Source organism: Oncorhynchus nerka, linkage group LG5 (genome assembly GCF_034236695.1).
Source record: "Oncorhynchus nerka isolate Pitt River linkage group LG5, Oner_Uvic_2.0, whole genome shotgun sequence".
Classification (NCBI taxonomy): Eukaryota; Metazoa; Chordata; class Actinopteri; order Salmoniformes; family Salmonidae; genus Oncorhynchus; species Oncorhynchus nerka.
The window spans coordinates 33,661,459-33,684,063 of NC_088400.1; the positions used below are offsets into that span (position 1 = coordinate 33,661,459).

The 22,605-nt window shown below is 41.5% G+C and overlaps 6 protein-coding genes across 6 annotated transcripts; all 6 read right to left on the reverse strand.

Moving 5' to 3' along the window:
• Window positions 1-230: 230 nt before the first annotated feature.
• LOC135571687 (protocadherin alpha-3-like) lies at window positions 231-2,633 on the reverse strand. Its single transcript, XM_065018183.1, has one exon. The coding sequence runs from the start codon at window positions 2,631-2,633 to the stop codon at window positions 231-233; it is 2,403 nt and encodes an 800-aa protein (XP_064874255.1).
• A 687-nt stretch (window positions 2,634-3,320) lies between these two features.
• Window positions 3,321-5,705, reverse strand: LOC135571688 (protocadherin alpha-3-like). Its single transcript, XM_065018184.1, has one exon. The coding sequence runs from the start codon at window positions 5,703-5,705 to the stop codon at window positions 3,321-3,323; it is 2,385 nt and encodes a 794-aa protein (XP_064874256.1).
• A 765-nt stretch (window positions 5,706-6,470) lies between these two features.
• Window positions 6,471-8,846, reverse strand: LOC135571726 (protocadherin alpha-3-like). Its single transcript, XM_065018223.1, has one exon. It carries the CDS (start codon window positions 8,844-8,846, stop codon window positions 6,471-6,473), a length of 2,376 nt encoding a protein of 791 aa, XP_064874295.1.
• A 953-nt stretch (window positions 8,847-9,799) lies between these two features.
• On the reverse strand, window positions 9,800-12,184 carry LOC115121592 (protocadherin alpha-8-like). Its single transcript, XM_065018185.1, has one exon. It carries the CDS (start codon window positions 12,182-12,184, stop codon window positions 9,800-9,802), a length of 2,385 nt encoding a protein of 794 aa, XP_064874257.1.
• A 542-nt stretch (window positions 12,185-12,726) lies between these two features.
• Window positions 12,727-15,120, reverse strand: LOC115121600 (protocadherin alpha-3-like). Its single transcript, XM_029650709.2, has one exon. It carries the CDS (start codon window positions 15,118-15,120, stop codon window positions 12,727-12,729), a length of 2,394 nt encoding a protein of 797 aa, XP_029506569.2.
• Window positions 15,121-15,714: 594 nt separating this feature from the next.
• Window positions 15,715-18,138, reverse strand: LOC135571727 (protocadherin alpha-8-like). The gene has a single exon (XM_065018224.1). The coding sequence runs from the start codon at window positions 18,136-18,138 to the stop codon at window positions 15,715-15,717; it is 2,424 nt and encodes an 807-aa protein (XP_064874296.1).
• Window positions 18,139-22,605: the final 4,467 nt, after the last annotated feature.

Sequence of the window (22,605 nt, forward strand, 5' to 3'; positions counted from 1 at the left end):
AATAACACTTTGAACTGAAAAGTGTTTCAGAACAATTGTCGTGGACAGCGACCACTTTCAAATGTGGTGTTGACGCCTGATCCTCTGATTTCAAGGACAGACCCTGTGAGAGGTGTAGGTTTGTTAAAACGCCAAAGCCATACTCCGAAAAAAAAACATATTAGACCCACTCAAACAAGACCCCGTAGTTCAATTAAATATATGAACTTTTTTTTAAATGGGACAATAATCTATGCGATTTCTATACAATTACAGAGAAATACATGTCTTACCTCTGCCGAAGCTCTCCTCCTGTGGTCGGGTACCACTAGAGTATTCCCATTGCTGCCCGGGACAATAGTTGAACCTATACTCATTCTGGGTCCAACTAACATGTACCGGTTATCTCCGGATCGGTACTGGATGCTGTGGCACAGTGTCCCGTCATAATTCACATCTTGTAAATACTTGGAGGAATCGACTGGGGCTTTGGAGCACTGCATTACAATCAACACGATGATACTGATGATAAAAAGTGCTGAAACTGACCCCAGAGTTATGATCAAATAAAATGTAACGCTGTTCTCCTCCTCGTCTTTTACTGCGCTTTTAACATCAGAAGCTGCAAAGGCCTCTTTGGGCTCCACAACGTTGATAATCACAGTAGCTGTTGCTGAGAGTGAAACGTTCCCATTGTCTTTCACCAGTATGACCAGTTTATGCTCAGTCTCGTCTGTCTCTGTGAATGTCCGAAGTGTCCTTATCTGTCCTGTATAGCGATCCAAAGCAAAGAGACCGTGGTCAGTAACTTCCTGCAGTGAAAATAATAACCAGCCGTTATATCCTATATCAGCGTCATAGGCTCTCACTTTAGTCACCAAATGGCCTGCGTTCACATTGCGGGGAATCTCCTCCACACCTTCAGCGGAACCGTTAGCGCTGACTGGATACAAGATCACTGGAGCGTTGTCGTTCTGATCCAGTATGAACACGTTTATTGTGACGTTGCTGCTTAATGACGGAATTCCAGAGTCTGTAGCTACAACTTGGAATTTGAATGTTTTGATGGCTTCAAAGTCAAAGCTTTTTAGAGCGGAAATATGTCCATTATCAGAATTGATATTCAAGAAAGATGTCATACCATTTTGAGTCCCTTCGCCTCTAACAAGGTGATATGAAATGGCTGCATTCTCATTCAAGTCTTTGTCAGTGGCGATTACAGAGAGTATGGATGCACCGGGGGCGTTATTTTCCACTAAGTACAGCTCAAGAGGGTCTTGGGAGAATTCTGGACTGTTATCGTTCACATCTGATATCTGGACGTTCAGAATTTTGAATGTGGACAGAGGAGGCTGACCACAGTCAGTGGCTGTTATTGTGATGTCATAATGGGATACAAACTCTCTGTCTAATCGTTGTTTGGTCACTAAAGAGTACATACTATCCTGAAAGGAAGGTTTTAACTCAAAGGGTACATCTCCTAACAGACTACACAACACTTTTCCATTGATACCGGAGTCTTTATCACTGACACTTATGAGAGAAATAACAGTTCCTGGTTTGGAATCTTCAGAGACCATATTGGAAAGGGATGTTACCTCTATCTCGGGTTTGTTATCATTTACGTCAAGTATTTTTATGATAACCCCGCATTCGACAGTCCATGGAGGCTGACCTCTGTCTGATGCTTGCACACTTAGTTTGTACACCTCGGTGTCATCAAAGTCTACCTGGGCCTTAACTGTAATTTCACCTGTAACGCTATCCAATTCAAACACGTCATAAACTTTGCTCTTGAGGTTTCTGCCAAGAGAGTATTCAACAACACGGTTTAACCCTTCATCTAGATCAGTAGCATTTACTTTTACAATGATGGTACCAATAGGGGCGTTTTCTTGTAAAGTTACAGAGTATGTGTCTTGACTAAAAACAGGCTTGTTATCATTTACGTCAAGAACAGTAACGGTTATATTTAGAGATCCTGATTTTGGCGGATTCCCTCCATCGATAGCAGTTAAAACCAATGAGTGGTTGATTCTGTTCTCCCTATCTAGAGATTTCTGTAATATTAAAAATGGTATTTTGTCCTCATCGCTATCTTTGATCTCAATGTCGAAAAAAATATTCTGACTTAATTTGTAAAAACGTACGGAGTTTACCCCTATGTCCGGATCACGAGCAGTCGGAATTTGTAAGCGAGTTCCCGGAGGGACGTGTTCTGCTATTTCAAAATGCTGCTCCTTTTCTGTGAACATAGGTGAATGGTCATTGACATCTTTGATTTCTAACTGAACATAATGTATTTCTAGAGGATTCTCAACTACAATCTTCAGGTTCATCAAACACGCGCCAGTGCCTTCACAGAGCTCCTCTCTGTCGATATTCTTATGAACATACAAGACGCCATTGTTCTGATTAACCTGGAAAAGAGCGTCCTTAGATCCAGAAACGATACGAAACCGCCTCTCCACCAAAGTACTGACGTCAAGACCCAAATCCTTAGCAACATTTCCAACAACGGATCCCTCGTTCACCTCCTCTGGAATAGAGTACCTTATCTGAGCCGAAACCTGCTCCACGAAGCACAGCAGCAAAGAGAAACGCAGAGCAACACACCAGTATTCCCATCTGCGCCTTTGTCCTCCGTCTCCCATCGTTAAACAGCGGAACAAAAACACTGTCCTCAATGAAAAAATACAATCCTAATGATCAGATGATCAACTTGCAATGATCCATACTGAATTCAACTACTCAGTCAGTAAACAATTATAGCCTTCTCTGACATGGCAAGTCTTGTTCTGATGTCTGGACCACTCTCTCGGTATGTGTAGAACAAAACAGCCCAGAGAGGGGCAGAGCCTACTCTAAGAGTAAATACCTGACAGTCTCCTTATGTTATACTGACACCCTGCGGTCCAAGCACCTGTCTGCTGCGTAAACCACACGAGAATATAGTATTGCAAAATAAATTCGTTTTTCCGCTTTTTGTATTGCTAGAAGGCCCGGTTGCACTGGGTCACTTTAATTAAAGGCATAATCAAAGGATGAAGAAAGGTTGAGGAAGAATACAACTAAATGGAACAGTAGGATACGAAGTTGATATAGAGGAGAACACATTCAAATAGGATGGCAGAGTCGAGCTTTCAACAAAAACAATTACTGTTTAATTCAGCACCACTAGAGTGGACAGCAACCACATACAATATACATTATGCACAGAAAACCTGTTTGTAGACAATTGAGTCATGTTGGGACCTGGTTTTGACTACTCAACTACTTGAAGGGAGAGATCAGCATATCTCACAAACACACCCATATAAGCGACCAACAAACACAAGAGATTATGCATGCACATAGCTCACCTCTCCAGACGCACTTCTCCTGTGGTCAGGTATCACTAGAGTATTCCCATTGCTGACCGGGACTATAGTAGAACCTATACTCATTCTGGGTCCAACTAACATGTACCGTTTGTCTCCGGATCGGTACTGGATGCTGTGACACAGTGTCCCGTCGTAATTCACATCTTGTAAATACTTGGAGGAATCGACTGGGGCTTTGGAGCACTGCATTACAATCAACACGATGATACTGATGATAAAAAGTGCTGAAACTGACATCAATGTTATGATCAAATAAAATGTAACGCTGTTCTCCTCCTCGTCTTTTACTGCGCTTTTAACATCAGAAGCTGCAAAAGCCTCTTTGGGCTCCACAACGTTGATAATCACAGTAGCTGTTGCTGAGAGTGAAACGTTCCCATTGTCTTTTACCAGTATGACCAGTTTATGCTCAGCCTCGTCTGTCTCTGTGAACGACCGAAGTGTCCTTATCTGTCCTGTATAACGGTCCAAAGCAAAGAGACTGTGGTCAGTAACTTCCTGCAGTGAAAATAATAACCAGCCGTTATATCCTATATCAGCGTCATAGGATCTCACTTTAGTCACCAAATGGCCTGCGGCGTTCACATTGCGGGGAATCTCCTCCACACCTTCAGCGGAACCGTTAGCGCTGACTGGATACAAGATCAGAGGAGCGTTGTCGTTCTGATCCAGTATGAACACGTTTATTGTGACGTTGCTGCTTAGTGACGGAGTTCCAGAGTCTGTAGCTACAACTTGGAATTGGAATGTTTTGAGTGTTTCAAAGTCAAAGGTTTTTAGAGCAGAAACGAGTCCATTATCAGAATTTATATTCAGGAAAGATGTCATATCATTCTGTGTCCCTTCACCTCTAACAACGTGATATGAAATCGCAGCATTTTCATTCAAGTCTTTATCTGTTGCGGTTACAGAGAGTATGGATGCACCAGGGGCGTTATTTTCCAGTAAGTACAGCTCAATAGGGTTTTGAGAGAATTCTGGACTGTTATCGTTCACATCTGATATCTGGACGTTCAGAATTTTAAATGTGGACAGAGGAGGCTGACCACAGTCAGTGGCTGTTATTGTGATGTCATAATGGGAGACGAGTTCACGATCCAAGGGCTTTTTGGTCACTAAAGAGTACATATTATCCTGAAAGGAAGGTTTTAACTCAAAGGGTACATCTCCTAACAGACTACACAACACTTTTCCATTGATACCGGAGTCTTTATCACTGACACTTATGAGAGAAATAACAGTTCCTGGTTTGGAATCTTCAGAAACTAAATTAGACAGTGATGTCACCTCTATATCTGGCTCATTGTCATTAATATCGATTATCTTTATGATCACTCTACATTCCACAGTCAGTGGAGGTTGTCCTTTGTCCGAGGCCTGAACATCTAGTTTATACACCTCTGTGTCCTCAAAGTCCACCTCACCTTTAACTCTAATGTCTCCAGTTAGCCTATCCAGTTCAAACATATCATAGACTTTTCTCCTTAAGGTTTTACCCAGGCTGAACTCAACCTCACTATTACTTCCTTCATCTGCATCAGTTGCATTTACTCTAATAACAACTGTACCAACTCCAACGTTTTCTTGTATCCTAACATTATATGTATCCTGACTAAAGACGGGACGGTTATCATTACTATCTAGAACAACAATTGTAACATTTAGGGTGCCTGATCTTTGAGGAATACCTCCATCTATCGCTGTTAGGAGAAGCGTGTGTTTCATTTGTTTTTCCCTGTCCAGTGACTTCTTTAAAACTAAAAATGGTATTTTGTCCTCGTCGCTTTGTCTTACATCGATTTCAAAATGATCATTTGATGTTACTTTGTAAGCCCAAATAGAATTTTTTCCGACGTCAGGGTCACGCGCTGCATGTATTTGGAAGCGCGTCCCCACAGAGGTGTGCTCGGCTATATCAAATTGCTGCTCCTTCTCTGGAAAACTGGGAGAATTGTCATTCACATCAGTTACTTCTACACCTACATAATGGATTTCTAAAGGGTTTTCAACAACGATTTTCAGGTTTATTAAACAAGCGCTGTTGCCTTCACAGAGCTCCTCTCTGTCGACATTCTTATGAACATACAAGACGCCATTGTTCTGATTAACCTGGAAAAGAGCGTCCTTAGATCCAGAAACGATACGAAACCGCCTCTCCAACAAAGTACTGACGTCAAGACCCAAATCCTTAGCAACATTTCCAACAACGGATCCCTCTGTCACCTCCTCTGGAATAGAGTACCTTATCTGAGCCGAAACCTGCTCCACGAAGCACAGCAGCAAAGAGAAACGCAGAGCAACACACCAGTACTCCCATCTGCGCCTTTGTCCTCCGTCTCCCATCGTTAAACAATCAAACCCTGTTGTCAATGAGAAATTACAATCCTAATGATCAGATGGCAAAGTCGTAATGATCCATACCGAATCCAATCGTTCAGCAAACCGGGGAAAAAGTATTTGCCTGAAATAGCACGCCTTGATTTGATGTCCCCAAGACTCTCTCTGTATCTGCGGGGAACTAAACAGCACAGAGAAGGGCAGGGCCTAGTATAACAGTACCAGAAAGTCTCCTTGTGTTATACTGACACACTGCGGACCGATCTACCGTTGACCATGAGTACATACGGCTCGAGAACGAAAATACCTTTCTGTATTAGAATCAGCAAATGAACCAGCACTATATTACAGTTACAGGCGTGTGACGATGAAAGGTTTAGTGGGAGTAAAATGAAAAGGACTGGGACTAAATGAATGTGGAGGTCTACAGATGTAAAAGACAGGCATGGTACATACACGATTGCAAAGAAAAACAATGATCTTGTAAATCAGCACCACAGGGGGTGGACAGCAATTGCATGAACGAGTTCAGTTCTCCATTACGCACAGAAAGGCAGTTTGTAGACCGGGAAATTACACTCACGTGTCATGTTGGGACCTAGTTTTTGACTAATCAGTCAACGTTTTCAAATATCAGCATATCTCATGCCCATATAAACAAAAAACAATTTCAAGAGACTTCAAGGTAGATAGTTAGCGCTTAATCTTCCGTCATACATTTCATTACGCACGATAAATACATTAAAATAACCAGCCATATGCTTTCAACGTTTAATGCTCAAAGACAGTTCTTACCTCTCCAGAAGCTCTCCTCCTGTTTTCAGGTACCACTAGAGTATTCCCATTGCTTCCCGGGACAATAGTAGAACCTATACTCATTCTGGGTCCAACTAACATGTACCGTTTGTCTCCGGATCGGTACTGGATGCTGTGGCACAGTGTCCCGTCGTAATTCACATCTTGTAAATACTTGGAGGAATCGACTGGGGCTTTGGAGCACTGCATTACAATCAACACGATGATACTGATGATAAAAAGTGCTGAAACTGACATCAAAGTTATGATCAAATAAAATGTAACGCTGTTCTCCTCCTCGTCTTTTACTGCGCTTTTAACATCAGAAGCTGCAAAAGCCTCTTTGTGCTCCACAACGTTGATAATCACAGTAGCTGTTGCTGAGAGTGAAACGTTCCCATTGTCTTTTACCAGTATGACCAGTTTATGCTCAGCCTCGTCTGTCTCTGTGAATGACCGAAGTGTCCTTATCTGTCCTGTATAGCGGTCCAAGGCAAAGAGACTGTGGTCAGTAACTTCCTGCAGTGAAAATAATAACCAGCCGTTATATCCTATATCAGCGTCATAGGCTCTCACTTTAGTCACCAAATGGCCTGCGTTCACATTGCGGGGAATCTCCTCCACACCTGCAGCGGAACCATTAGCGCTGACTGGATACAAGATCACTGGAGCGTTGTCGTTCTGATCCAGAATGAACACATTCATTGTGACGTTGCTGCTTAGTGACGGAGTTCCAGAGTCTGTAGCTACAACTTGGAATTGGAATGTTTTGAAGGTTTCAAAGTCAAAGCTTTTTAGAGCAGAAATATGTCCATTATCACAATTGATATTCAGGAAAGATGCAAAAACATCACCTCTAACAATGTGATATGAAATTGCTGCATTTTCATTTAAGTCTTTATCAGAAGCGATTACTGAGAATATGGATGCACCAGGGGCGTTATTTTCCACTAAGTACAGCTCAATAGGGTCTTGGGAGAATTCTGGGCTGTTATCGTTCACATCTGATATCTGGACGTTCAGAGTGTTGAATGTGGACAGAGGAGGCTGACCACAGTCAGTGGCTGTTATAGTGATGTCATAATGGGAGACGAGTTCTCTGTCTAAACGGCCCCTTGTGACGACAGAATATACGTTTTCTTTATATGATGGCTTTAACTCAAATGGCACGTCTTCAGATATACTAGCAAGCACTTTACCATTAATACCGGAATCTTTATCTGTCACACTGATGAGAGAAATAACAGTTCCTGGTTTAGAAACTTCAGACACCGTCTTAGAGAGGGACGTAACACCAATAGATGGTTTATTGTCATTTACATCAGTTATCTTTATAATAACTCGACAGTCAACAGTCAGTGGAGGTTGGCCTTTATCAGACGCCTCTATATTTAACCTGTACACCTCATTATCCTCGAAATCTACTGGACCTTTAACCCGAATTTCTCCAGTAAGGCTATCCAGTTCAAATATGTCATATACTCCACGCTTTAAATTCCTACCAAGTCTATATTCAACTTCTCCATTTGATCCATGGTCTGTATCAGTTGCGTTAACCCGTACTACAATCCTACCGATATCAGCATTTTCCTGTAACTTCACTGAGTAGACGTCTTGGCTACATACAGGTTGATTATCATTTGTGTCAAGGACTGTGACAGTGATGTTCAGAGTACCTGTTCCAGGTGGATTCCCCCCATCTAATGCTGTCAATAGTAATACATGTTTGGTCTCCAGTTCCCTATCTAAGGCTTTCTGTAAAACCAAAAAAGGGATTTTATAACCTTCCCCGCTATCTCGCAGCTCTAAATCAAAATGCTCGTTTTGATTTAATTTATAGGTACGTACTGAATTTATGCCATAGTCCAAATCACGCGCAGCCTGGAGTTCAAAACGAGCCCCTGGCAGTTTATTCTCAGCTATGTTGATGTGTATATCTTTCTCGGAGAAGCTGGGGGTATGGTCGTTTATGTCTGTTATTTCTACACCTGCGTAATGGACTTCTAACGGGTTTTCAACAATGATCTCTAGATCTATCACACATGCAACATTTCCGACACAAAGCTCCTCTCTGTCAATATTCTTATAAACATACAAGACGCCATTGTTCTGATTAACCTGGAAAAGAGCGTCCTTAGATCCAGAAACGATACGAAACCGCCTCTCCAACAAAGTACTGATGTCAAGACCCAAATCCTTAGCAACATTTCCAACAACGGATCCCTCTTTCACCTCCTCTGGAATAGAGTACCTTATCTGAGCCGAAACCTGCTCCACGAAGCACAGCAGCAAAGAGAAACGCAGAGCAACACACCAGTATTCCCATCTGCGCCTTTCTCCTCCGTCTCCCATCGTTAAATATAAAATGAAACACAATCCTCAATGAAAAAATACAATCCTGAAGATCAGATGGCAAACGGGGTTCTATCCACACTTTATCCAATGTTTCATCAGCGAAATAGAACACAATCCTTTATGTCTATCGTCTTGTTCTAATGTCCACCCCGACCTATGTACGGAACAATATAACCCAGAGAGGGGCAGGGCCTATTCTACAAAGCACCAGTCAGTCACCTTGTGTTATACTGACACCCAGCGCTCCGAGCTCCTGTTTACCACTGTAGACTGCATTGTTTTGTACATACATTTGCTTGTGACTATTTGTATTGATAAAAGCCCCAGTTGCAATGGGTCCATTTTTTCATTTAACCTTTATTTAACTAGGCAAATCAGATAAGAACGAATTCTTAATTACAATGATGGCCGACCCCGGACAACCCTGGACGACGATGGGCCAATTGTGCGCCGCCCTATGGGACTTCCAATCAAGTCCGGATGTGATACAGCCGGGATTCGAACCAGGATGCAGTGCCTTAGAACGCTGCGCCATTCGGGAGCCCTTAAGAATAGCAATGTAAAAGGGTGAGGAAAGGTCGAGGAAGAATATAAAATGGTATGGAACAGTAGGCTACTAAGATGATGTAGAGGATTGGCCAACACACTTAAAAAAGAAGATAAGGCAACAACACCCGTTCAAGGGAAAACAATGAATGTACAATTCAGCACCACTAGAGATGACCTCAAGCGCACCAGCCATTATGCACAGAAATGCCGTTTGTAGAAAAATGAGTGTTGCTGGGGACTGGTTATGACTCGTCAACTATTTTAAGGGATGTGAATGCACCAATTTGTAAGTCGCTCTGGATAAGAGCGTCTGCTAAATGACTTAAATGTAAATGTAATGTAAAATGGATGTATCATCTATTTCCCAAACACCCATATAGGCCAAAAACAAGCACATAAGATTATAAATGTGCATTTCTTACCTCTCCAGAAGCTCTCCTCCTGTGGTCAGGTACCACTAGAGTATTCCCATTGCTGCCCGGGACAATAGTAGAACCTATACTCATTCTGGGTCCAACTAACATGTACCGTTTGTCTCCGGATCGGTACTGGATGCTGTGACACAGTGTCCCGTCGTAATTCACATCTTGTAAATACTTGGAGGAATCGACTGGGGCTTTGGAGCACTGCATTACAATCAACACGATGATACTGATGATGAAAAGTGCTGAAACTGACCCCAAAGTTATGATCAAATAAAATGTAACGCTGTTCTCCTCCTCGTCTTTTACTGCGCTTTTAACATCAGAAGCTGCAAAAGCCTCTTTGGGCTCCACAACGTTGATAATCACAGTAGCTGTTGCTGAGAGTGAAACGTTCCCATTGTCTTTTACCAGTATGACCAGTTTGTGCTCAGCCTCGTCTGTCTCTGTGAATGACCGAAGTGTCCTTATCTGTCCTGTATAGCGGTCCAAAGCAAAGAGACTGTGGTAAGTAACTTCCTGCAGTGAAAATAATAACCAGCCGTTATATCCTATATCAGCGTCATAGGCTCTCACTTTAGTCACCAAATGGCCTGCGTTCACATTGCGGGGAATCTCCTCCACACCTGCAGCGGAACCATTAGCGCTGACTGGATACAAGATCACTGGAGCGTTGTCGTTCTGATCCAGAATGAACACATTCACTGTGACGTTGCTGCTTAGTGACGGAGTTCCAGAGTCTGTAGCTACAACTTGGAATTGGAATGTTTTGAAGGTTTCAAAGTCAAAGCTTTTTAGAGCAGAAATATGTCCATTATCAGAATTGATATTCAGGAAAGATGCAATAACATTTTGTGTCCCTTCACCTCTAACAATGTGATATGAAATTGCTGCATTTTCATTTAAGTCTTTATCAGAGGCGCTTACAGAGAATATGGACCCACCAGGGGCGTTATTTTCCACTAAGTACAGCTCAATAGGGTTTTGGGAGAATTCTGGGCTGTTATCGTTCACATCTGATATCTGGACGTTCAGAGTGTTGATTGTGGACAGAGGAGGCTGACCACAGTCAGTGGCTGTTATAGTGATGTCATAATGGGAGACGAGTTCTCGATCTAATCGCCCTATTGTGACGACAGAATACGCATTGTCCTGAAATGATGGTTTTAATTCAAATGGGACGTCCTCGGATATTGTTAATAGGACTTTGCCGTTGTTACCGGAGTCTGTATCCGTTACGCTAATGAGAGATATGACTGTTCCAGACTTTGAGTCCTCGGATATCATGTTAGACAGTGATGTCACCTCTATTTCTGGTTTATTGTCGTTTACATCCATTATCTTGATGACAACTCTACAGTCGACTGATAGTGGGGGTTGTCCGTTGTCAGAGGCTTGCACTGTTAATTTGTAAACCTCATTCTCTTCAAAGTCTACTGGACCTATGACACGAATTTCACCAGTAAGACTGTTCAAATTAAATATGTCATGGACTTTGCGCTTTATGTTTCTACCAAGTGCATATTCAACTTCACCATTTTGACCTTCGTCTGTGTCAGTGGCGTTTATGTTTAAAACGGTTGTTCCAATAGGTGCATTTTCCTGGATAGTAACAGAATAGATATCTTTACCACAAACGGGTCGATTGTCATTGACATCAACAACTGTAACCGTAATATTTAGTGTACCTGATCTCGGAGGATTGGCTCCATCTATTGCTGTTAAAATGAATGAGTGGTTTGTGTTTTGTTCTCTATCAATAGCCTTCCTTAAGATTAAAAACGGAACTTTGTCTTCGTCTCCATTATCAATTAATTCCAACTCGAAATGAGGATTACTACTTAATACGTACATGCGCACAGAGTTCAATCCAACATCTGCATCCCGTGCGGTCTGGAGTTCAAAGCGCGTATCAGGAAGGGTATTTTCCGCTATCTCTAAGTGCAGATCCTTTTCAGTAAAACTGGGCGAGTGATCATTAACATCCGTTATTTCTACACCAACATAATGAATCTCTAAAGGGTTTTCAACAGCGATTTTCAGGTTTATCAGACAAGCGCCAGTGCCATCACAGAGCTCCTCTCTGTCGATATTCTTATGAACATACAAGACGCCATTGTTCTGATTAACCTGGAAAAGAGCGTCATTAGATCCAGAAACGATACGAAACCGCCTCGCCAACAAAGTACTGACGTCAAGACCCAAATCCTTAGCAACATTTCCAACAACGGATCCCTCTTTCACCTCCTCTGGAATAGAGTACCTTATCTGAGCCGAAACCTGCTCCACGAAGCACAGCAGCAAAGAGAAACGCAGAGCAACACACCAGTATTCCCATCTGCGCCTTTGTCCTCCGTCTCCCATCGTTAAACAGACAATTATGCACAATCCTCAATGAAAAAAAATAGTATCCTAATATTCAGATAGACAAGTCGTTATCATCCATACTGTATCCAATATTTCAGCACCGGAAAAGAATACGGTTCTCTCTGTCCAACATATCAGGGTTTTCGGATTTCTGCTCAGCTCTCTCTAGAACAAACCAAATGAGATAGAAGCAAAACAAAACAGCCCAGAGAGGGGCAAGGCCTGTAGTACATAGCACCAAACAGTATCATTGTGCTACACTGGCACCCTGTGGGCTGGGATTCCATCCACAATATATGAGCTCCGAGAGATTTACATACCGATAAATATGCATACATTAGCTATCAAATAACGAGAACAAACAAATTGAGATGGAAGGTGAGCAGATACATAGCAAAATAACAGAAAACGCAGGTATGGTAGTAGTCTAGCATGCTCTCTCCAACTAATTAGGGGAGCTTGAAGTTCAGCACTATGGACAGCAACCACTTTGCCTACGTACATTAGCCACGGACCAAACATGATCAAAATAAAATACATTATGGAGAGTAAAGGTTAGGGTCATTTCTTACCTCTCCAGAAGCTCTCCTCCTGTGGTCAGGTACCACTAGAGTATTCCCATTGCTGCCCGGGACTATAGTAGAACCTATACTCATTCTGGGTCCAACTAACATGTACCGTTTGTCTCCGGATCGGTACTGGATGCTGTGGCACAGTGTCCCGTCGTAATTCACATCTTGTAAATACTTGGAGGAATTGACTGGGGCTTTGGAGCACTGCATTACAATCAACACGATGATACTGATGATAAAAAGTGCTGAAACTGACATCAAAGTTATGATCAAATAAAATGTAATGCTGTTCTCCTCCTCGTCTTTTACTGCGCTTTTAACATCAGAAGCTGCAAAAGCCTCTTTGGGCTCCACAACGTTGATAATCACAGTAGCTGTTGCTGAGAGTGAAACGTTCCCATTGTCTTTTACCAGTATGACCAGTTTGTGCTCTGTCTCGTCTGTCTCTGTGAACGACCGAAGTGTCCTTATCTGTCCTGTATAGCGGTCCAAAGAAAATATACTGTGGTCAGTAATTTCCTGCAGTGAAAATAATAACCAGCCGTTATATCCTATATCAGCGTCATAGGCTCTCACTTTAGTCACCAAATGGCCTGCGTTCACATTGCGGGGAATCTCCTCCACACCTTCAGTGGAACCGTTAGCGCTGACTGGATACAAGATCACTGGAGCGTTGTCGTTCTGATCCAGGATGAACACATTCACTGTGACGTTGCTGCTTAGTGACGGAATTCCAGAGTCTGTAGCTACAACTTGGAATTTAAATGTTTTGAGGGTTTCAAAGTCAAAGCTTTTTAGAGCGGAAATAAGTCCGTTGTCAGAATTGATATTCAAGAAAGATGTCATATCGTTCTGTGTCCCTTCTCCTCTAATTGTGTGATATGAAATAGCAGCATTTTCATTCAAGTCTTTATCAGAAGCGATTACAGAGAATATGGATGCACCAGGGGCGTTATTTTCCACTAAGTACAGCTCAATAGGGTTTTGGGAGAATTCTGGACTGTTATCGTTCACATCTGATATCTGGATGCTCAGAGTTTTGAATGTGGACAGAGGAGGCTGACCACAGTCAGTGGCTGTTATAGTGATGTCATAATGGGAGACGAGTTCTCGATCTAAACGTCCCTTTGTGACGACAGAATATACGTTTTCTTTATATGATGGCTTCAATTCAAAAGGTATATTCTCCGACATACTTGAAATCACTTTACCATTAATACCAGAGTCTTTATCTGTGACACTGACGAGAGAAATAACAGTTCCTGGTTTGGACTCTTCAGAAACTGTATTAGAGAGGGATGTTACATCAATTTCTGGCTCATTGTCATTAATATCGATTATCTTTATGATCACTCTACATTCCACAGTCAGTGGAGGTTGTCCTTTGTCCGAGGCCTGAACATCTAATTTATACACCTCTGTGTCCTCGAAGTCCACCTCACCTTTAACTCTAATGTCTCCAGTTAGCCTATCCAGTTCAAACATATCATAGACTTTTCTCCTTAAGGTTTTCCCCAGGCTGAACTCAACCTCACTATTACTTCCTTCATCTGCATCAGTTGCATTTACTCTAATAACAACTGTACCAACTCCAACGTTTTCTTGTATCCTAACATTATATGTATCCTGACTAAAGACGGGACGGTTATCATTACTATCTAGAACAACAATTGTAACATTTAGGGTGCCTGATCTTTGAGGAATACCTCCATCTATCGCTGTTAGGAGAAGCGTGTAGTTGTGGTTTTGTTCCCTATCTAGCGACTTCTTTAAAACTAAAAACGGTATTTTGTCCTCGTCGCTTTGCCGCACATCGATTTCAAAATGATCGTTAGACGTTATTTTATAGGTATGAACTGAATTCATCCCAACATCAGGATCACGAGCTGCATGTAATTGGAACCGTGTACCTGGAGGGGTATGCTCAGCTATCTCAAATTTATGTTCCTTTTCTGGAAAATTAGGTGAATTATCATTCACATCTGTGATTTCTACACCTACATAATGGGCTTCAAGCGGGGTTTCAACTACAATTTCAAGGTCTATCAAGCACACGCCAGTGCCTTCACAGAGCTCCTCTCTGTCGATATTCTTATGAACATACAAGACGCCATTGTTCTGATTTAACTGTAAAAGAGCGTCCTTAGATCCAGAAACGATTCGAAACCGCCTCTCCAACAAAGTACTGACGTCAAGACCCAAATCCTTAGCAACATTTCCAACAACGGATCCCTCTTTCACCTCCTCTGGAATAGAGTACCTTATCTGAGCCAAAACCTGCTCCACGAAGCACAGCAGCAAAGAGAAACGCAGAGCAACACACCAGTATTCCCATCTGCGCCTTTGTCCTCCGTCTCCCATCGTTAAACAGACAATTAAGCACAATCCTCAATGAAACAATACAAACCTACTGATCAGATGGCCAACTCGTAAGGATCCATACTGCATCAAATGCATCAGTACCGAAAAATAATACACCTATTATCTGACTATCTATACACGTCTTGTTCGGATGTCCACACCAGTCTCTCAATGTGTGAAACAAAACTGCCCAGAGAGGGGTAGGGTCTAATCTACAAAGTACCAAACAGTCTCCTTATGTTACACTGACACCATGTGGTCCGGGATACTTGTCCACTCAACCGGCTACGATGAGCTCAGTGTGTGTCGTCTGTATCGAGTCCAGTAAATTCGCCTATATCAGTAAAAATACACAAAAAAAACGAGTAAAGATAAAGGGGTGTTTAGATAGGGGAGGAAGAGAAACATACTAAATCGAAGGAGTGCACAGTTAAATAACAGATAATACACCTCAGGCAGTAGCCTAGCATGCACTCACCAGCTAACCTAAGAAGTGAGCTTGGAATTCAGAACCATGGACAGCGCCCCCCACAGCGAGTTTGCGTGTGGACATTACGCACAGACGACAACAAGACAACATGCTCGCACACACATTCACTCAAAACATGTCTCTTTCTCTGATTTAATAGGCAGTAACGGATAAAAAACAGTTCTTACCTCTCCTGAAATTCTTCTCCTGTGGTCGGGTACCACTAGAGTATTCCCATTGCTGCCCGGGACTATAGTAGAACCTATACTCATTCTGGGTCCAACTAACATGTACCGTTTGTCTCCGGATCGGTACTGGATGCTGTGGCACAGTGTCCCGTCGTAATTCACATCTTGTAAATACTTGGAGGAATCGACTGGGGCTTTGGAGCACTGCATTACAATCAACACGATGATACTGATGATAAAAAGTGCTGAAACTGACCCCAAAGTTATGATCAAATAAAATGTAACGCTGTTCTCCTCCTCGTCTTTTACTGCGCTTTTAACATCAGAAGCTGCAAAAGCCTCTTTGTGCTCCACAACGTTGATAATCACAGTAGCTGTTGCTGAGAGTGAAACGTTCCCATTGTCTTTTACCAGTATGACCAGTTTATGCTCAGCCTCGTCTGTCTCTGTGAATGACCGAAGTGTCCTTATCTGTCCTGTATAACGGTCCAAAGCAAAGAGACTGTGGTCAGTAACTTCCTGCAGTGAAAATAATAACCAGCCGTTATATCCTATATCAGCGTCATAGGCTCTCACTTTAGTCACCAGATGGCCTGCGTTCACATTGCGGGGAATCTCCTCCACACCTTCAGCGGAACCATTAGCGCTGACTGGATACAAGATCACTGGAGCGTTGTCGTTCTGATCCAGAATGAACACATTCACTGTGACGTTGCTGCTTAGTGACGGAGTTCCAGAGTCCTTGGCAATGATGTGAAACTGGAATGTTTTGAGGGTTTCAAAGTCAAAGCTCTTTAGTGCATAAATGTTACCGTTGCCTTCATTTATGTTTAAGAAGGATGTCACGCTTTGTCCCGTGCTCCCACGGTCCAGTGAATATGTAATGGCTGCATGTTCTCCTTCATCCAAATCAGAAGCACTTACAGAGAAAATAGGCATGCCGGGCTTATTGTTTTCAACTACATAAAATGTGTACGGGTTTTCAGTGAAAAGAGGATTGTTATCGTTAACATCTACTACCTCCACTTGAATTACTTTAGTTGATGTCAAAGGAGGGGTTCCTAAGTCTTTAGCCGTGATGGTAATATCATACCGAGCCACAGACTCTTTATCAAGGAATTCATTCGTGACTAACGAATAGAAATGCCCATCCGGAGAAGGCTTCAGATCAAACGGTAAATCCTTCGGTAAAGAACAGACTACCTGTCCGTTCACACCCGAGTCCAGGTCGGTCATCCCCATTAACGCTACCACCGTACCGGGAGATGCGTCCTCAGGGATCCGGCTGGACAGAGAGGTGACGTCAATCACGGGCCTGTTGTCGTTCACGTCTTCAACTCTGACCAGCACGTTGCAGTGTGTGGAGAGAGACACTGCTCCTGTATCCGCTGCCAGTACCTTCATCTCATACACTTGCTTCTCCTCGAAATCAAGGCCTCCCTTCACTTTTAGCTCTCCTGTTTTACTGTCCAACTCAAAGGGCTCAGCACCCATAGGTCTAAATTTGCCTCGCAAAGAGTACTTGACCTCGCCATTTAGACCCTCGTCCGTATCAGAGGCATTCAATCGAATTAAAAATGTCCCCGCAGGTGCGCTTTCCTTTACGGTTACTGTGTATTTCTGCTTGTCACACACTGGTGCATTGTCATTTATATCAGACACAATAACTGTGATATTAAGGGCTCCTGTTTTGGGTGGCTTGCCCCCATCTAACGCTGTTAACAGCAACGTGTGTTGAGAAATTATCTCCCTATCCAATTGTTTTTGTAATACTAGAAATGGGATTTTACCGTCTTCACCAAATTCTTCTGTTTCCACACGAAAATACTGGTTGTGGCTTAAGGTGTAAGACTGCAAAGCATTTAAGCCTACATCTGAGTCGTGTGCTCCCTCCACTTGAAACCGTGTCCCTGCCAATGCGGACTCTAGTATTTCCAAATTATATGTTTCCTCGGGGAATTTAGGGGAATTATCATTTACATCTATTATCTCTACTGTCACTTGGTGCATTTCTAGCGGATTTTCTATCACCGCTTTTAGGTTGATGAAACACGGCATATTTTTTACGCACAGTTCCTCTCTGTCTACTCTGTGGTTCACTAACAAAGCACCATCTCTCTGGTTAACCTGGAAGAGCTCGTGCTTTGTTCCAGACACAATGCGAAGATTCCGGTCCGCTAGTCTCGAGGTGTCGAATCCCAAGTCTTTAGCTACATTCCCAACTGCCGTTCCCACTTTCAATTCCTCTTGAATGGAGTATCGTATCTGTCCGGAGATTCCTTTCAAATGAAGAAAAAGAAGAGCAAAATAAGGAAATGCCCATCCACCTAACCACCGTCTTTTTCGGGTTTGTATCGCCATTGTATGCTAGAAAAACTAGGCTATAGGCCTAACGCAGTAATGCTTAAATATGAAAGCACACAAATAAATTCCGTATCAGTGATTCGCACTACAAGTGTTTGTTATTTATATCGTCTTTCCATTTAGAATAGCGCTCTTTAACGTCCGCCCTGATGCTGCTGTCTCTCTGCAGCTACTGAATGTCTCATCCCTTCAAGAACGGCCCTCTTACGCGCCTCTATTACCCGTTTATGATGTAACAGCACCATCATGCGTCTGGGCACCTTGTGGTTCTTAAAAGGAAATCACCTGGCCCTGATGGCCTGTCAGTTGAATTCTATAGACAGTTTTGCGAGTTACTAGAAGATCCGATTTTTAATATTCCAAGATTGCATTAAAAGTGGGGAAATGGTCTCCACTATGAAACATTGCCATATTTAATTGATTCCGAAGCCCGATAAAGACCCTTCTCTCATTGACAATTGGAGACCAATTACTTTATTAAATATTGATTACAAATTGATTGCTCTGGTTTATGCCAAAAGATTAAAGAAAGGAATAGATACCATTATAAATGAGACTCAAACAGGATTGTGTCACATAAATTCTAACATTCGTTTAGTCTTGGACCTTACAGATTATTCAGATGCAATTGACTCAGATGCGGTTGTCTTATTTTTGGACTTCTGTAAAGCCTTTGACATAACTGAACATGAATTTCTCTTTAGGTTCTCTTAAACTTTTTGGATTAGGGGGGAAATGTTATCAAAGTAATTCGCATGTTTTACGAAGTTATAAATTGTTCTGTGTTACTAAACCTTAATACTTCCAAAATATTCAGTATCAACAGAAGTGTACGACAGGGATGCCCAATTTCGCCATTTTTATTCATTTTGGTTGTTGAACTTCTATCTCTAGATATTCTGAATAATGCAAATTTGTATGGCTTAACCATTTTTAACAAAGAAATCAAAATGTCCCAACTGGCTGATGACTCTTTTCTTAAGAGACAAAGACCAGGTCGACCATGCCCTTAATGCTATAACTGCATTTTCTATTGCATCAGGATTAAAACTGAATGTTTCTAAATGTGAAATCTTATGTTTATTTGACTCTGATGATAAAGAAATAGAAAATATTCCTGTAAAGGACTGTGTTCAATATTTAGGAATACATCTGTCAAAAAAAACACTTAGTCAGACAACATTTGAATTTCTCTCCTAAAATTAAGAAAATCAAAAAAATATATTTAAAAATAGGCTACAAAGAGATCTTTCTATACTTGGGAGAGTACTTCTGTCCAAGGCAGAGGGACTGCCTTGTTTGGTGTACCCCTCATTATCTTTATGTGTAAATCCCTCTACATATTGAGAGATAAGTCGTTTCTTGACTTCATCTGGAAAAACAAGTCTCACAAACTAAAAAAGTCAGTCCTTTCTAATAAAAGAGCTGAAGGAGGTCTGGAAGTGTTGGATTCTGTTGACATAAATAACACTTTCAAGATCAACTGGTTGAAAAGATGTTTGATCAATACTGATTCAATATGGTATTTCATTCCAAATCATGTGTTTAATAAGTTGGGAGGTCTTCAATTTTTACTAAATTGGTTAGGTTTCATCAACAAGCTTTAATGGCCTGGAAAATAACCCTTTTATGGAATAATTCAGACATAACTGTAAGGAATAAGTAATTGTTCTACCCCAGCTGGCATGAGAGGAATATTGACTTTGTTCTTGATATTTTCGACAACAAGGGTAATATTCTCACATATGAACAATTTATAACATTGAAAGAGCTTCCAATACCTTTCAGAGAGTTTATTTCTGTGATCAAAGCCGTTCCCAGTGGTCTAACTACACGAATGAAAACTCATCTTAGCTTTGGTAACGATCACAAAGTGTATCCAGAACTCAGATTGGAAGGCGTGGGCTTACTTGAGAGAGCTTGTTGTGATAAATATATATAAGACAAATTCTTCATTCTTCAACTTACACCGAGAGGAAAGTTTTTCTGGAACATGCTTATTCCTGACATAGTCTGGAAAAATGCATGGTTAAGACCTTACAAATACTGTATACCAAACAAAGTTAAGGAAGTGCACTTTAAAATATTACATAAGATATATCCATGTAATTCTATGATATCCAAAGTTGTGGCTATTGATGATACCTGCGTTTTCTGTGGAAAAAGAAGGTGAGAATCTGTCTCATTTGTTCTTTGAATGTAAATTTGTGTCAGAATTTTGGGAAAACCTTGCAAAATACTTATTTACCAATATGAACACTGCCTGTGTTTTTGACATGAAATATATAATATGTTACTATTGCAATGATAACAAGACCACTGAAATGATTGTTCTTTTTTAAATTCTTGTTGCCAAATACTTTATACACAAACAAAAAATTCCAAAATTCTACACCAAAATTACACATTTATATTTGATTAAAACATTAACCCTAGTGAACAATAACAAGAATAACATTTTCCTAAATCATTATAATAACATTTTTTCAGATTGATTACGATTGCACTATAATTATTTATTTATTTTATTTCTTGTTTGTTTTAGTATTTTCTCGTTAATACCTGCGTTCTGTTTTGTATGATGTAAGAATGTAAATTGTTTATCTGTATTTTGATTTATTTTTTTTGATTAAAAACTTGTGGTTCCCTGTAGGCCAACACCGTCATGACCTGGCTTTGAAGTAACTGTCTTTCGGATCAACCTAATTGTATCACCTCTTACAATATACTGTCCTTATTTTATGAGCAAAATACTGTCCTTATTGAAACATATTGAACATTATATACATAAAGGGCATGGGTGAAATAAACAGTACACTGGGATTCACAGAACATGTTTCCAATGGCACAGTTAAGAAAAAACAATCATTACAAAAAACAGGCTGTTTTACATGTATACTTTGTCACAGCAATATACTGTCCTTATCAGTGGTGGAAAAAGTATACAATTGTCATACTTGAGTAAAAGTAAAGATACGCTATATATACAAAAGTATGTGGACACCCCTTCAAATTGCTGGATTCATTTTTCAGCCACACATTTGTTGACAGATGTATCAAATCAAGCACACAGCCATGCAATCTCCAGAGACAAACATTGGCAGTAGAATGGCCTTACTGAAGAGCTCAGCTGCAACGTGGCACCGTCACAGGATGCCATCTTTCCAATAAGTCAGTTCATCAAATTTCTGCCCTGCTAGAGCTTCCCCTGTCAACTGTAAGTTCTGTTACTGTGAAATGGAAATGACGGCTCAGCCCCAAAGTGGTAGGCCGCACAAGCTCACAGAATGGGACCGCAGAGTGCTGAAGTACGTGGTGCATAAACATCGTCTGTCCTCGGTTGCAACACTCACTACCGAGTTCCAAAATCCCTGTGGAAACAACGTCAGCACAATAACTATTCGTCGGGAGCTTAATGAAACACAAACCTAAGATCACACAAGCCTAAGATCACCATACACAATGCCAAGCATCAGCTGGAGTGGTGTAAAGCTGGCAGTTATTGGACTCTGGAGCAGTGGAAACATGTTCTCTGGAGGGATGAATCTGAGTATGGTGGATGCCCGGAGAACGCTATCTGCCCCAGTGCATAGTGTCAACTGTAAATTTTGGTGGAGGAGGAATAATGGTCTGGGACTGTTATTAATGGTTTGGGCCCCTTAGTTCCAGTGAAGGGAAATCTTAACACTACAGAATACAATGACATTATAGACGATTCTGTGCTTCCAACTTTGTGGCAACAGTTTGGGGAAGGCCCTTACCTGTTTCAGCATGACAATGCCCCCTGGGCACAAAGCGATGTCCATACAGAAATGGTTTGTTGAGATCGGTGTGGAAAAACTTGACTTCCCTGCACAGAACCCTGACCTCAAACCCATCGAACACCTTTGGGATGAATTGGAATGCTGACTACAAGCCAAGCATATTTTCTTTTAGCAATATACTGACCTTATTTTATCAGTTATACTTTGAGTTGGAAGCCTCTATAATACCACGACTTTCAGCTTACTCACCACTATTTTTAAAATGATTACATCCTCTATTCAATTACATTAAACATTTAGATGTGATAGATATCACAAGTAATGCAGTCAGTGTGTCACAGTATTAAAATGATAGATATCTACATTTTTGTCACTTCAGCTTTCCTAGGCTTGTCTTGTGTAGGTCTATAATGGGTTATTTGAACAACCCATCCTGTTCTGCTATTGTAACAGTAAACAGCGACATCCTATGGCTGAGAATGAGGTTCATTCAGTAGAGACAATTGAATGTCTTCCCCGACACATGCGTGATAGATAGCATGGTAACTGGCTGCATGGCCGACCAGTAAATTGTGTTAAGACCATAACAGTCTGAGTAACACAAATTCATGACCCCCCCCCCCCCCCCCGTGTCTACATATCTCTCTCCAATTCTGATTCCATGTCTCTCCCCCTCCACCAGGTTATCTCGAAGATTACT

Bases quoted from the DNA above. Each gene is read 5' to 3' on its own strand.
- LOC115121600 (XM_029650709.2), bottom strand. From the start codon at position 15,120: ATGGGAGACGGAGGACAAAGGCGCAGATGGGAATACTGGTGTGTTGCT.
- LOC135571687 (XM_065018183.1), bottom strand. From the start codon at position 2,633: ATGGGAGACGGAGGACAAAGGCGCAGATGGGAATACTGGTGTGTTGCT.
- LOC115121592 (XM_065018185.1), bottom strand. From the start codon at position 12,184: ATGGGAGACGGAGGACAAAGGCGCAGATGGGAATACTGGTGTGTTGCT.
- LOC135571688 (XM_065018184.1), bottom strand. From the start codon at position 5,705: ATGGGAGACGGAGGACAAAGGCGCAGATGGGAGTACTGGTGTGTTGCT.
- LOC135571726 (XM_065018223.1), bottom strand. From the start codon at position 8,846: ATGGGAGACGGAGGAGAAAGGCGCAGATGGGAATACTGGTGTGTTGCT.
- LOC135571727 (XM_065018224.1), bottom strand. From the start codon at position 18,138: ATGGCGATACAAACCCGAAAAAGACGGTGGTTAGGTGGATGGGCATTT.